Source organism: Tyto alba, unplaced genomic scaffold, assembly GCF_018691265.1.
Source record: "Tyto alba isolate M040663 unplaced genomic scaffold, T.alba_DEE_v4.0 Super-Scaffold_26, whole genome shotgun sequence".
NCBI lineage: Eukaryota > Metazoa > Chordata > Aves > Strigiformes > Tytonidae > Tyto > Tyto alba.
This window is the reverse complement of record NW_024881300.1, coordinates 13,449,291-13,463,486: the sequence shown is the minus strand read 5'-3', so window position 1 is coordinate 13,463,486 and position 14,196 is coordinate 13,449,291. Positions and strand designations below refer to the sequence as shown.

At 37.8% G+C, this 14,196-nt stretch overlaps 1 protein-coding gene across 1 annotated transcript in view; it reads right to left on the bottom strand.

The window, feature by feature from the left end:
• The window catches only part of CMTM4 (CKLF like MARVEL transmembrane domain containing 4), a 41,266-nt gene that overhangs the window by 16,081 nt on the left and 10,989 nt on the right, over positions 1–14,196 (bottom strand). The window contains exon 2 of the mRNA XM_042797786.1: positions 5,083–5,259. Within this exon, the coding sequence (XP_042653720.1) occupies positions 5,083–5,259 (177 nt within the window). The remainder of the gene's footprint in view (positions 1–5,082; positions 5,260–14,196) is intronic.

Here is a 14,196-nt window from a genome sequence, read left to right as displayed (position 1 = left end):
TATTTCTATTTTTGATTTGGAATTCAAGCACTCTGCTGTAAATGACAAAACACATTCCTGAATGAATGCTTATACAATCTCTGTTTTATTTCTTGAAGATCACCTGCCTATTTCCCTCTCAGTTCTTACTTAGCTGCTCCTTACAGCTCTCCCTGCATGTTTTTTCAATAAGCAGTCCTGCACACAAACAGGACCAGCAGTTATCATCACAAAGCAACAGACCTTACTGGCAATAACTAGCAAACCATGTAATCTTTCTCATATTTCGAACTTGTGTTTGTATTTCTTACTGAATAATGCATTCTTTACACCATGCTGCACCAAACAAGAACTGTCGATGAAGAGCACTAACCCAGATGAAATTCATTCTTTTTTATTAAAAAAAAATTATTCATTTTTATCTTTAACCAGTATTGTTGTTTTGATAGCAGTAAACATAAAAGTGAAGGATAACTTACTTAATTTCTCATTCAACAGCTAAGCAAGCCAAAGAAAACCAAGATGTTTTTTCAAAACAGAAAGGGAAAATAATAAATAAAAATAATCAAGATTGCCCTCTGAAGGGCTTTGAACTACAGCTTTGTAATTACACTCTCTACAGCAAAGGCTGGCAGAAGACAGTTTGTCATTCTGGCACTGCATCATATTTTCTGCCAAGTACTTCAAGTGTCAGTTGCTTGAACACAAGGTTTCATCACTACAACAACTGAAAAAAACCCAACCCTTCAAAAATGATGAAATAAGTTTTCAGGCAGCACAAAACACAACCACTAATCTGTGTCTTTTAAGAGACACATGACTCTTCGTGTTTCCTCCCTGCAGCACTACTTCCCTGTGACTGAGTCCAGTCTAACAAGCCAGGTGGAACACTAGTAAGGTTGTGATGTGCTCAGTTCTGTGCTTCAACTTTGAGGCTGCTCTAGGCTGAAAAAACTGCATTCAGAACTGCACATGCACACAAAATACACTACCGGACCTCCAGTAGAAGGTTAAAAAAAATAGTAATTTAAAAATCAATGGTCAAAATCTATTGGAAGTTTTTTTTTTTTTCCCCACACACATAGACATAAATAGCCCATTCTACTGGCTGATTATGCAATGATTTACATCTGTAATGACTCGGATTTCTCTCATCATACAAACTCTCATCCAAGAAACACTGCCAAATTCTAGTACTCTCAGCTGGTTGCCATCATTTCTCCCCAACCCCAAGTCATCTCAGTTGTCAACCCTGAAAAAAAGGTACTGCAGCATTACAGTGAATTCACTCTGCAGTGACAATAATTGTTAGAAAGCCTGGCAAACCACATGCAAATTCACCAGAACACCAAAGTTACTACAAACACTTCTTTTCACTTTCCTACCCATCCCTACTTCTAGACGGCCATGTCTTGCACACAGTTTGGCTACAAGATCTTAAGATCTCCCTGTAAATCACATGAGATTCAAATAATGAATAGGGGAAAAAAAAAAAAAAAAAAAAAAGGATAATTTAGCCAAACACAAAATTATAGCAAGCATTCAGCTATTAGTTAACTCTGAAAACAAACATTTTAAAGCAGCAGCTCATCAGTTAAGCAGGAATCTCTGCTGTGGCGCACTCTTCATTCCCCCACACCACTCGCTGGTCTCCTTGCAGGACAGGCTCCCCTTGAGCTGTGAAGCATAAATGAAATGGAAATTTCCACTAACAAGTTCCCCAGCTTTTGCATTTTTGCATAATACAGATAGTGCTGCACAACACAGATAAGTGACTGTTTTTTCATCTTACTGTAACAAATCTGCCTCTTTCCAACACACCCAAGCAAGGTTCTTTTCTGGCCTCATCATCTCCATGTTTCTTTCACGTTTACCTCAGGCAAATGTGAAAATGGTTGGGAAGTCTCTTATTAGGATCAAAACAAAGCTCCTTTCCCCAAATGGCTAAAAATATGTATTAAAATAGTAAGTTTGCATATCTGTTAGATGCTAGTATACACTGATCCACATTTTCATTCCAATCAGGGATAGTGGACATCAGACAAGTTCCATAGCACATTAGAAGAAGACTAATTTTAATGAAGTACTGAAGGAGACAATCCTGTGTTGGACAATAGCAGTTTATCGCCTGGTACTTTCTAATATGTAGGATCATTTAAAAACAAATTGTTTCAAATGGTTCCTAGGAAGTCTGTGCAAGCGCTGTGTTTAAAGAAAGACTTCTTCCTAAAATCTACTAAATGCTTACAGGCACTGTAACCACCTCTTCTTCTCACACAGCTTCTAAAAGCAAAATTTGAGACTTTTCACAAGGAAAACATCCATTATATTCATGCATACTTTTTAAAAGCATGTACATTAATGAATTTATACATAAGCAGGAGTGATTTCCGCCTAAAGCATTCAGGAATGTGAAAGTTGTTCAGAAAGCAACTCCTGTGATAACTGTGTCATTTACAGAGGCTGCAAAGTTATCAAAATAACCATCAAAACACAGGAGAGTACTAAATACTGAAAGAGGCAAATAATCTATGAATATACATCTAAATTGTAAAGAATAAAATGCCAGAATAAGCTAAAAAAACATTCAGCCACAACTCTACATTCTTAAATTTCCTAGCTTTGCTAAAATAATATCCCATAGGTGTTTTATCAGCAGCCTTTGAACTCCCACTCTGTACATGCAACAGCAGACAACAGCTATCTGAATAATGGAGATAACTCCCACACTCCTCTCAGAGTAACGGTCCCATGATTGTTAAAATCAGCAAGCAATACCAGAAGGAAGGATGGTCTCATCAGTTAATGGAAGTCAGAAGCTTTCAGTTCTCTTTTCACTTGTTAGACATCTCTGGTATAATGATGGAATAAGCATTTCATCTTCAGTACATAACTAAAAGAATGAGACTTGCCAGATCATGACAATTTACTTCTACCTCTGTTGTTCTCACAATATAACCTAAAGCAAAATCATTTGCAGTGTATTCCATTTGCCCTTCAGGTTGAACTCCAACCATGTCATGTTGCTCCATGCTGCTTAGATAGAGGGTTCAGAGTATGACCACTGCCCTAAAAATCAAGCTACTTAACTTTAAAACAAAACTAAAAAAACCCAAAACAAAACAAACAAACAAAAACACACACACACAAAAAACGACTGAAAAACAAACAAACAAACAAACAAACACCACAAAAACAAAAACCAAACCACCAAACCAAAACCAACCAACAAAAAAAACCCACACCACAACTGGTTGGATTTTTAAGTCCTCTCTTCTCTAAAGACCTCTAACAGAGTGCTATGCAGAGACAAGTAACAATGCACTCAAAGCGGCAATTCTTGTCACTCAAGTACTGTAAGAAGTCAGAGTGGCTGAAAGGACCTACCAGTTACACACTAATATCTACTGCATCATTTTGGGGGAAAGGAATAAAGCTGCATTTAGGCTTCTGTACTAATATGTTCAACATATTGTCAAAGTGTTCTGATAGGCAGTAAAAGTGTGCCACAGGGCTCAACAACAGAACAAAAGGAACAGACATAGAGAACTAAGGGTATGCGAAGTCATTAAACTGACTCTTCCAGAGATAGAACTTCAGCTCAGTCATGGGCACCATGCATACCACACTCTAGTCTCCTGATAAAAGGTCTGGGTCAAACTTACTTTGAATATAAGCTAGATCTAGTACTCACTGTGAAACCGCTCACATTACACCAGCAAAACCATCACGTATTTTATGTGACACTGATGTACTTACACACAGTTGTTACCATGCTCTTGTACATCCTACTAGCATGTACAGAACTGTGTGGTATAAAAACATAGTTTTCAATTGCCATTATCAGCAGTCAGGTTGTTGTGATGCTCATTAAACCAGCAAGTTGGCAATAGAAACAGAAACTACCTTCTCCCCACAGCCACTGCTTTTCATCTTGACACAAAGATAAGTGTTAACAATACTGGCAAAATGGAGACAAAAGGAGCAAAGGCAAGACAACTCAGTAACACTGCAGTGGTTCCACTGGTTTTATTTTGAAAGCTACCCGTTACCTACAGTTACCAGTCACAGTTCTCAGTCCATCTAATCTAGCTACCAAGTACACTTAAGGAAGAGTTTCTCAATAGATCATGTATCCCTAGGGTACAAAGGATCTTCTAATTGCACATTCCAGTCACATTTTAGACAAGTCATTTAGGCTTATAAGCAGTTACTGCAAACGTGCAAATTGCAACATTAACAAATTCCATTAAAAACAAATTACAAAAAAAAAAAAATCACACAGAAGCCTAAAAACCTCTGGGACTAGTCTCCCAACAGTACTTACAAAATTACTGTTATAAAATAAAACAGAACATAGGCACCTCTGTATCTGTACTTTCCAAAGAAGTTGATACAAATATTGTCCTTAAAGCTGACAGTTCTTCTGCTAGAGTGACTTAACTTGCTGATTTTGTGACCTGTGTTTACACAACCCAATCTGAAAGTTTAATTCATAATACAGCAATGAAATAGAGACTTGTACAAAAGGAATGTGCACTGCCAGCAGTTCTCTTCCTAAAACTCCTCCTATTTGAGAACACATTAAGCACTGCCAGTCAATGCTTAATAGTTATGTATGTAAGCAATTCAAAACACCTGATTTTCACAGAAAGCACGTAATTTTTTATACTACTACCCAATGATTGTATTAATCTGTATAAGAAAATATATGTAGTATGACTGACCTAATATAAAAAAAACAGCTTAAGAGAGAACAACAGGCTACCATAAAAATAACATCTGTCAAAGTCAAATAACTACAGGCTGCATTTTTATCCACTCTATCCACAAACAGTAATTGCTGGCATTGGCAGGAAGTTTTTCCTTCCAAAGAGAACCTACCAGAGTTTAGTTCTATTTCATGTAGTTTAATCTTTCTATATTTTAAAGCACATTCTACTGTTAGTATTCAAAATAAATATAAGTAAAATATATATTTTACTCAGCATAAAGAACACTCACTGACAATCTTAAACAACAGTGGAAAGTAAAGTTCAAAGACCAAACGTAAAAACAGATTTGCAGCTATTTTTAAAAGAGGGAGGATTTCTGTGAACTTACTGTAAGATTCCAGTTGATCTGCGGTATTCTTGTGTGAAGATTTAGACTGAACATAAGCAACAGAACTCCAGTAACCACCAATCCGCTACAGCTCACAAACTCGAAGAAATAAAGGCCTTCGCAAGGGGAGCATTCCATGATGGTCTCTATGCAGATGAATGCAATCAGTGCCAAAACCTAGGAAGAAAAACAAGTGGAAAAAAATATAAATAGATTTCCACATTTTGAAAGTAGCCACAAGTATTCCTGAAATTTCAATTGGGAACATGATCAGTTTACACTCAGGAATGTGTGATTTTAGTTTATAAGAGGGCACTGTCTAAAGAGCAAAAACAAAAGCAAATGAATGCAAGACCTTCTGGATATCTCCCATTCAACAAAGTATATTTTAGCAAAATTACAAGGAGTCTAACAGCAATATGACTGAGACACTCAGAAAGGCATGCAATTCCTTCAGGAATATGTAAATGGAACCTCAAACATTTTATTTCATTTTTCACTCATGATATGCTATTCCAAACCTTGAAGATGGAATGCATTTGTCTAGTGGGCCAATCTCAAGCTCAATTAAATAGTATTAATATAGTGTGATTGTGAAAGACATTTCAATAAAGCTATTTAAAATTCACTACGGACTGGAGATCTAAATCAATTCAAAACAGAATAGATTCAGGAACTCTACCAACCTCCAAAAAATAGTAGAACCACAGAATAGTTTGGGTTGGAAGGGACCTTAAAGATCACCTAGTTCCAACCCCCAGCCATGGGCAGGGCCCCCTTCCCCCAGCCCAGGGGGCTCCCAGCCCCGTCCAACCTGGCCTTGAGCCCTTCCAGGGAGGGGGCAGCCACAGCTGCTCTGGGCACCCTGGGCCAGCGCCTCACCACACTCACAGGGAAGAATTTCTTTCTTGCATCTAATCTAAAGCCACCCTCTTTCAGTTTAACACTGTTACCCCTTGTCCTATCACTATATGTCTTTGTAATGATATGCCTGCTTTTTCCACTGTTTTAATCAATGTTCTACTTTATATAAAAATGTATTTTATCATTCCCTTATAGGACAATGAAATGAGCAGCTAATAGTTGAAGGTAAAGCTACTGGTGCTTCAAACACATGCGTCAAAGTGGGATAATGCTTAGTCACACTAAAATCAGAAGGTTTCTTGCTAGAGTTAACAAACGCAGACTTTTGCAAGACGAGAGTTTAATTTACTATTTAGGATGAAACAGCAGAACTCACTATACTTAAAATAACCTGTTTAATGGACAAAATAAACAAATATAAAACCCATACACCAATATTAGCTACCACTTAGATATCATTAGATACCACTGAGTAGCTACCACAGAGTATACAACTTACATATATAAGTCTGTGTTTCAAAGCGATTCCTCTTTAAACAACTGGTAAAAGAGACGATTGCATGGATGATTTTGTTTTGTTCATTTGTTGTTGGTTTTTTTGGGTTTTTTTTTGTTTTTTTTTCCACAACAAGCAAGGAAGGCCTTAAGAGTGTTTTGTATTCTGCTTCAGTTTTCAAGACAACCCCCACACCCACCCACGTACATTTTTCAAAAAGAATTCTATTTTTTGCTCTGCCACAAAATTCTAATGAGACCGTAATAAGTCACTTCAACCTGAAGATGAAGAACTCTGGGAGATAGCCTCCTTGGAGCTAAATATTCCGTAATTTGAAGGTTTTACACAAACAAAACCTAAGTTAAAAAGACTGACAGAAGCCACAACACAAATCAAATTCTGCTAAATCCTTCTTCATCAGTTCCAATGATGTTTTGCAGATACCCTTTCTTCCAGCACTTTTAATGCTTCATCCATTAGTCTGTCTCCTACAATAAAACTAGCAAAATCAAGAAAAAGGATTTTGAAAGACATTACCATTTTTATCACTAACATCAGCAGTACTTTTAAGTAAAGGACAATACCCTGCATGCTTCATTTGCCACATACTTCAGAATACAGTAGCTAATTTAAGTTTAAAAAATGGATTAAACCAAAGCAAAACAGTTTTAATAAAAAAACCCTCACGCTTTGGTAGAAAGTCTCTCACAGTTCACTTAGCATGCACACTCTCTTTAAGAGAGCACATGCCATACGAATTTTTGCTAGCTAACAGAGCAGGCCAATTGACATCAAAAATTCTGAATGGATACCCAGTGACTAATCACTTAACTTCAGATTTTAGCTCTGACATTGAAGAGCTTTGGAAAAAAAGAACAAGAGAATATGCAGTGAAATGAAACATTCAGAAGATCGGATTCAGTGAAACTATGATTTCAGCAATGACACACACAAAAAAATACTGTCCAGAACACAGCTTCATTTTACAGTATTAGCATGTAATGAAATCCACCTTTTCTGTCAACACAAGCCTCATAAGTGAAGATGACACTGAATACAATTTTAAAAAGTAAAGCTCTAAAAAAAATAATCTTAGCTATTTCAAGCAGGATCACTATCAACGCTAAATGTTAGCTGGCAAAACTTTAACTTTTAGATGTTCCAATATAATAAAGTCTCCACTGTTCTTCCCAGTGTTCTTCACATATTACGACACTTTTAAATTTTTTAGAAGCATTAGAAGTAAATTATGTACTGAACTAGCACTTGGAGCAATGAACTCTAATCATCACATGTTACTTCTATACTCCCAAGATCAGAATTAATAATTAATAAATTTCAGAGCAATTCTACATTAAGACTTCATTTTATCCCTTAAGAAATGATAAAATGCATTTACTTGTGACACACTCTTATAAGAAAAAAGTGCTAGTTGTGCACACGGCAGTCTGACTTAAACCATTTCAAATGTAAGTAAAGATGTGCCATCAGTTTACATGTAGCAACATCGGTGTACAGTGGCCTCGGTTGTGGCAGCCCAAGTCTATTGATATGTTTATCAGAGAAGCTGGGAGAAAACCTCAATTGCTTCAGTTTATGATGGAGATTCTGGCCCCAAAGCAGAGGCTGTGTTTTGGAAACATGCACAATAACTGACTATGAACAGGAGTATTATCATCACTAAGTGGATTGGGATACCTAAACGCCTGTTGGTTGGGGGGACAGGGAAAGGAGAACATTCCCATGTATACAAGTTATTTGTAACATTTTTGTACTTCAAGTAAAATCCAAACTACATGTGTTCCTACTTTTCTTGCAGTAAAAATATATTTCACCCTTCTCAAAGATTAACCATCCTGCCAGTGCTACAGATAATACATTCCTGTTAACTGCCCACTGTCTCACAATGAATGCTATAACAAAAAATGAAATCCAAATTAATCACCGCATCAGAAAAAAAAAGCTATCCTCCCACAGAAACTTCCCTTTTTGTAAACACAATAAACATTTCAGTCTTTAATAAGAAATATTTTCTCTTTGAAACATCAGGGTAAATCTTGTCCTCCTACACATTTATAAACTTGCCAGAAGCGTCCTTCCAATTAACTATAATATGAATCTTCTATAAAAACACACCAGTGTTGCTTTCACTGGCCATTCCACTCAAGAAATTAATCTAATTTTGTTTCTAATAAAAAAGCAAACTACTCTGAACACATTAAATTAAAATTAAATGCATTACAGAATCAAACCCATGACTTAGCTACATTACTTAAGTGTTGTACAGTACAAATGGTGCAACACAAGCTAAAGCAGCTTGCCAAAGGCCATGGTTCATCCAGTGATCAAGTTCATTTAAAAAAAAAAAAAACAAGTGTTAACACTGAGAAAAATGCTTCATTTTCTCTGCATTTTTCAAATGATGAAATAAATAATTTATGAGATGGGCTATATAAACTGCATAATGAGTTAATACAGTTTTGCCACCCAGAATACCACTTGCCTGACATGGCCATGAAGTAGACTGATGGGATCATATGTGTGTCCCCAGAGTGTCCCACTGCAAACTGCTGACTTTTGGTCTGTCTGTCTTAGTGTTAGCTACCCCAGCTTATTTTCTGAGGAACTTCAGTGCAGGTTTAGCACTAACCGTTTTCTCCTGTTCTCTCTCAGAGCTCTGTAACTATAATGAAAACATCTTTCTAACCTATGTTTACCTCCATTGTCTGTGTACCACCCATCAGTGGCGACTGAATTAGCTAATCTACGTGCAGCTCACCGTTTACCAAGGCTCAAAGACCTAAAATGTCACTTCTCCAGAACTTCCTACACTCTTCCCTCTGCCACACCACATATCCAAGATAAAAAGGGCGCCTTGCCTTATCATGTTGACTCTACATACTGTCTTTGGAAGAGGGAGGAAGGACAAAGACCCTCCAGCCCTCCTGGGAAGACTCCATGCTCCATCCAGACACCATCAGAGGGCACAGACACTCGTGCTGTCCCAGGTGACTGAGGCACAAAGCTGCAGCAGAGAAAAACACTCACTCACCAGCTACTAAAGCTTTGCTCTTTGTAACACAAGTCACCAATGCTACTGCAGAAAACCAGGAGACAGGATCTATCCAGGCCTGCATCTGCCTCCCATGACTGCACTTACAGGACTAGCTAAAACAAAAAAACACAAAAGAAACAAACAAAAAACCCTAGCATAGAATCAGCCAACGAAATCCAAACTGCTATTTGTCCAACACAGGAGGTGGCCCTCATTTTTGAGTCACACCAGTTTAGGGTAATGAGTTTCGGCAAGTTTTTCCACAAGCAGAAGTTTCAAGGTTAGTTTACTGAGGAAAAATGAGAGGTTGAACATGGTGGAGATCTCCCCTTACATGAATTACTGATCTCTCTCACAAATGACACAGCTACAGCTTTCTTGGGCAGAGTCAATACAGTTTCCTCTGATGGATGAAACAAACCTTTTCATCTGTTTTTCTCTGCACTGAGTACTTCAGAGAGTCTCCTATTCCACCCTAATTCCTCCAATGCCCTAAGATTTGTGCAACTCTTCCTCATAATTTATAACAGTTGCTTTAGGTTTACCTTCTACTGGCCCTCTTCTTGAAGTATAGTGGATATTGTGTTGACAGGCAACTTTATCACGATGGAAACATCTGCTTATTCTATTGGATGCTCAGGTCAGTGGCATCCTAAGCTACCTGCAATACCACCTTTTTTCTTGAGGAAAAAAAAAGGAGATGCAAGAGTCTGGTCAACAAAGCAGTATCAACAAGAATGAGCTTCAGGGTAAACTGAGAAAAGGTCTGGATCTGCCCAGACTTGCAGCCCAATGCGAACAATACAGCTTCGACCCTGTGACAGAGCAAACCTCCCCCTGCCCCTCAACCCTCATCTCCCACCACCACATAATGCAAAAGAAGAAAAAAAATCTCCAAGTAGAAGAATAAGTATGAGATGTATTTCCCAATAATGGGGTTTTGTGCTTTTTGTCTTGAATAAACTGGCAAACTGTTATCCGATTTTATTGTTTGGGACATTTAGGACTACTAAGATAACTCATGTAAAGTCCCAGGCTATTGCATTTCTATTAAACAGCACAGAACCCCACATAAAGGCTCTATTCAGAGTGAAGCAGCCCCTCACTGGAAGGGGATGAAGCGACCACAATTTAGGGCCATTTAATTCCTGAAAGGGAGCCTCTATACTGGTATCCAATGTCCTTTAATTTAGCCACATTAGCTTCTTACCATTATTGTATTCATCTCAACTTTCCTGTAAATTCCCCTGGAGAAGGGCCCTTAATGAAGAAATCATCTGCCTTAGGGCTATGTAAATGGCTTATATTTACATCATTTTCTTGGCAACACAGGCACATCAGACATAAAACACTATTTCCCCAAAATGGAGAAAATGTGCTATGACAGGCACCAATGCTGAAAGAGAGCTTCTAGGAGGTTGCTAATGGTGTATTTTTCCTGTCAGAACATGTGTTTTATTTTTGAAGAAAATAATCAAACAACTTTGCACTAAAAATAAAAAAGACAGTTCTGCAATGAAAACAAAGTAAAAAAATGAGTTTTCCTGTTTATCTAAAATGTTACCACAGAAAGCCTCATTGTGTGGTTAAATGACATAATTACGCATGATCTCCAAAAAACCACAAAATGGTCAGCATTTTTTCTGCCTGAAAAATACCCACAGAATTTTAGCAAGAATGTCACACTACCGAAACATTTTTACATCCAGACTGTTTAAATTAATAGTAAAGCAAAATACACATGCACAAAATAGAGAAGAAATAAATTGCTTTTACACCACTTAAAGTATCTGAAGACATTAAACTTTCTTGAATTAAAATCTAGATTTATTGTTCTCATTTACTTGGCCCAGCAGTCCCAACTTAATGTATGAAACCAAGTGGGTCTCATTCCTTACAAAGCACATGCATTTCCCACATCTAAAACAGCTGGCACAGATATGAATATTTGGGATCATATGGCTTAAACACAGTCCTGCATCTCCAGCAGGAAGCCATCTTTTACCCCAAGCAGAAGAATGACCGATTTCCGGCCTGTTCCTACTCTGCATCCTTAAGACTAAAAGAAACGTGTTAACTCTGGTAATTGGACTGTGAGGAGTATTAAATCACAAATGAGTATTAAACTGTTCTTAGGAGATAGAAAATTCAGGAAAATTATGCTTACCAAAGAGGGAAGCTAAAGAAGCACCAGTGATTCAGCACCCTGGATAAACTAAACCCCAGTGGCACTAAATACAACACTGAACAAATCCAGAGAAACTCAACCAGAACTCCAAATTCAACTCTGATTTGAATCTGGCAGTGATGATAGAAATAATAGCAGAACATTTAAATTTCAGATCTTTATTGCACCTCTAGGGTTTTACATGTAACTGCAGTACTTAAGTTTTCATTACTGCTTAGCTCACTTTTGGTTATAACATGGCAAGACTTCAGCACATTAAATATTGAGGAATCTTTGTTAAATCAGCTGCACTTCTGCCACCTTCAGCAGTTTTCTGTAGTCCCTGAAAGATTCAGCTACTGCTCACTTCCCTTTCTCAACTTAGGCAGAAGATCAATTCCCAATACAGAACATATTTCTGAGGCCAGAAATGTTTTGATAGCGTATATTTAAGAAGAAGGGTAATCAGCATTCAAAACCAGAATGATAGTTGTTTTGAAACAAAAAGTAAATCAAAACTAAAACTTATTCTAAAAAAATAAAAATCATTACCTGGACTGAACTAAGGTAAACAGAAGAGGTCAACTAGCTAAAACAGAAATGCATCAATTTTTAAAAATACTTAGTCAGAGTCTAGAACAAAAATAAAAAGCTGCACACATGAAGCAGTGACTTATTTCCTGCTAATGATGCACTAGTACAGTGGTTTGCTTATTGCTTGGACACACTTATACAACAAACATTCTTATCTGCTAGACAAATGCAAAACCAATTCCAGTTCAAATACCATTAAACAAATAGTATTTTACAATACAGAAATATTTTATGTTTTGGAGTTTTTAAAAGAAAAAGCTAACAGTTATTCCTGCTATTGCTAAATAATTTAGGATTTCTTTTTTTTTTAAACTTTACATTTATGTTGTCTGCAAAGTAAATCCATTTTAGCATTCAAAGTAATAACAGAACATGCAGACAGTTGTGAAGCCCTGGTCTGCACAGCTCCCATGGGGCTCACCCTGGAGGTGTCAGTGACCCACGCCGCACCGCTCCACACAAGGTGGCCTCGGGCTGCAGCATGGGACACGGCCTTGGCCACCACCTCCTCCCCCTTCTCCCGGTAAGAGCAGGGGCACTGCCCAGCTGGCCACTCACACCCATGCATCAGGGGTGCACCCCGCTGGGACTGGAAGAGTCATCTCATGACCCCCATCCTCGACCCCATCTCCATTGGTATCTTGCCCACTGTATTTTGGCACCTGGAAAAAGTTGCTTATGCCTACTTCACAGGACTTTGCAGACCTGACTGCAACTTTGTCTCATTTACTCACACACAGCCAAAACACAACCATCTTCCTAACAGAACAAAATGAAAAACCACACAAACAAGCAAGCAAGCAAAATCACTCTGATTTAGGCATGTTTCAGGTTTTATCCAGCCAAGCAGGTGACCAAAAGAACCACTGAATAGAATATGAAGACAAAGCACACTGCAAGGAGTATTTGTTTCAGGTACATTTCCTCACAGAAACCTACATGAGATTCAAACATACCTTCCAGATTAGACAAAAAAGGAAAGTAACATGCTACCTGTCCCATAAACAAAAGCCTAGCAATGGTTTCGTAGCAAACCCATCATATAGGAACATTCATTTGACGATCATAGAGGCACACTTTTAACAAAGGGAAACAAAACACGCAAAAAGTAACCAGTTTCTCCTACCAACTTCTTTTCACAGGAACCTGTGTCTCCAGTCCCCAGAAACTACAATTCATATGTATTATAATTCAAAATATTTTCATAAGCAACAGGTCCTGCAAGACAATAATGAACAAAATCCCAACCTACTAAGTTATGCATTTCTAACTTTGCCATTTACATACCATATTAATCAATTACTATACAACCAAGTGAAATGTACAACTCAAATGGAAAGTCTTATTCTGTATCTGTAGTACACTAAACTGTGTCAATGGTTTCAGTGAGTGGACATAAAATAGTAAATTATGGGAGGCAGCGGGTTTTCCCCCTTCTCCTTTTCACCATATCCTGATATTTGAGGCTTAATCCTCCCATTCATTGTCTCACTCATTTTGACAGACACCTGTACGCATAGCTTTTTATAGCCTTCTCTCTCTAATTCCCAAACACCACAAACTAGTGTCTTGGACAATATTGCTTGCTGCAGGATGTGGCAGGTTCCTCTGAGGCAGCTGCAACTCACAGAGGTCAGACAGTAAAATTCTCTCAGCAGCGACCTTGACAAGGCTCAGCATACCCATGACTATGCCAGAGGGTCAGAGGGGGACACATCACAAAGCAAAGGGAATTTTTGCAGACTTACCACTGCAATACGTCCACATCAGACTTCAGAATAGCACTCTAGAGTTCTGGTAAACATCATAATTAAATCACACACAAAAGCTGAAATTCTTAAAGAGTGAAACTACTCAACTAAGTTTCTGTGAGTCCAATTTTATCACAATTTGACTAGCATTTGCATTTTTACCTTAGACAAGCTAAGTAAAAATAGG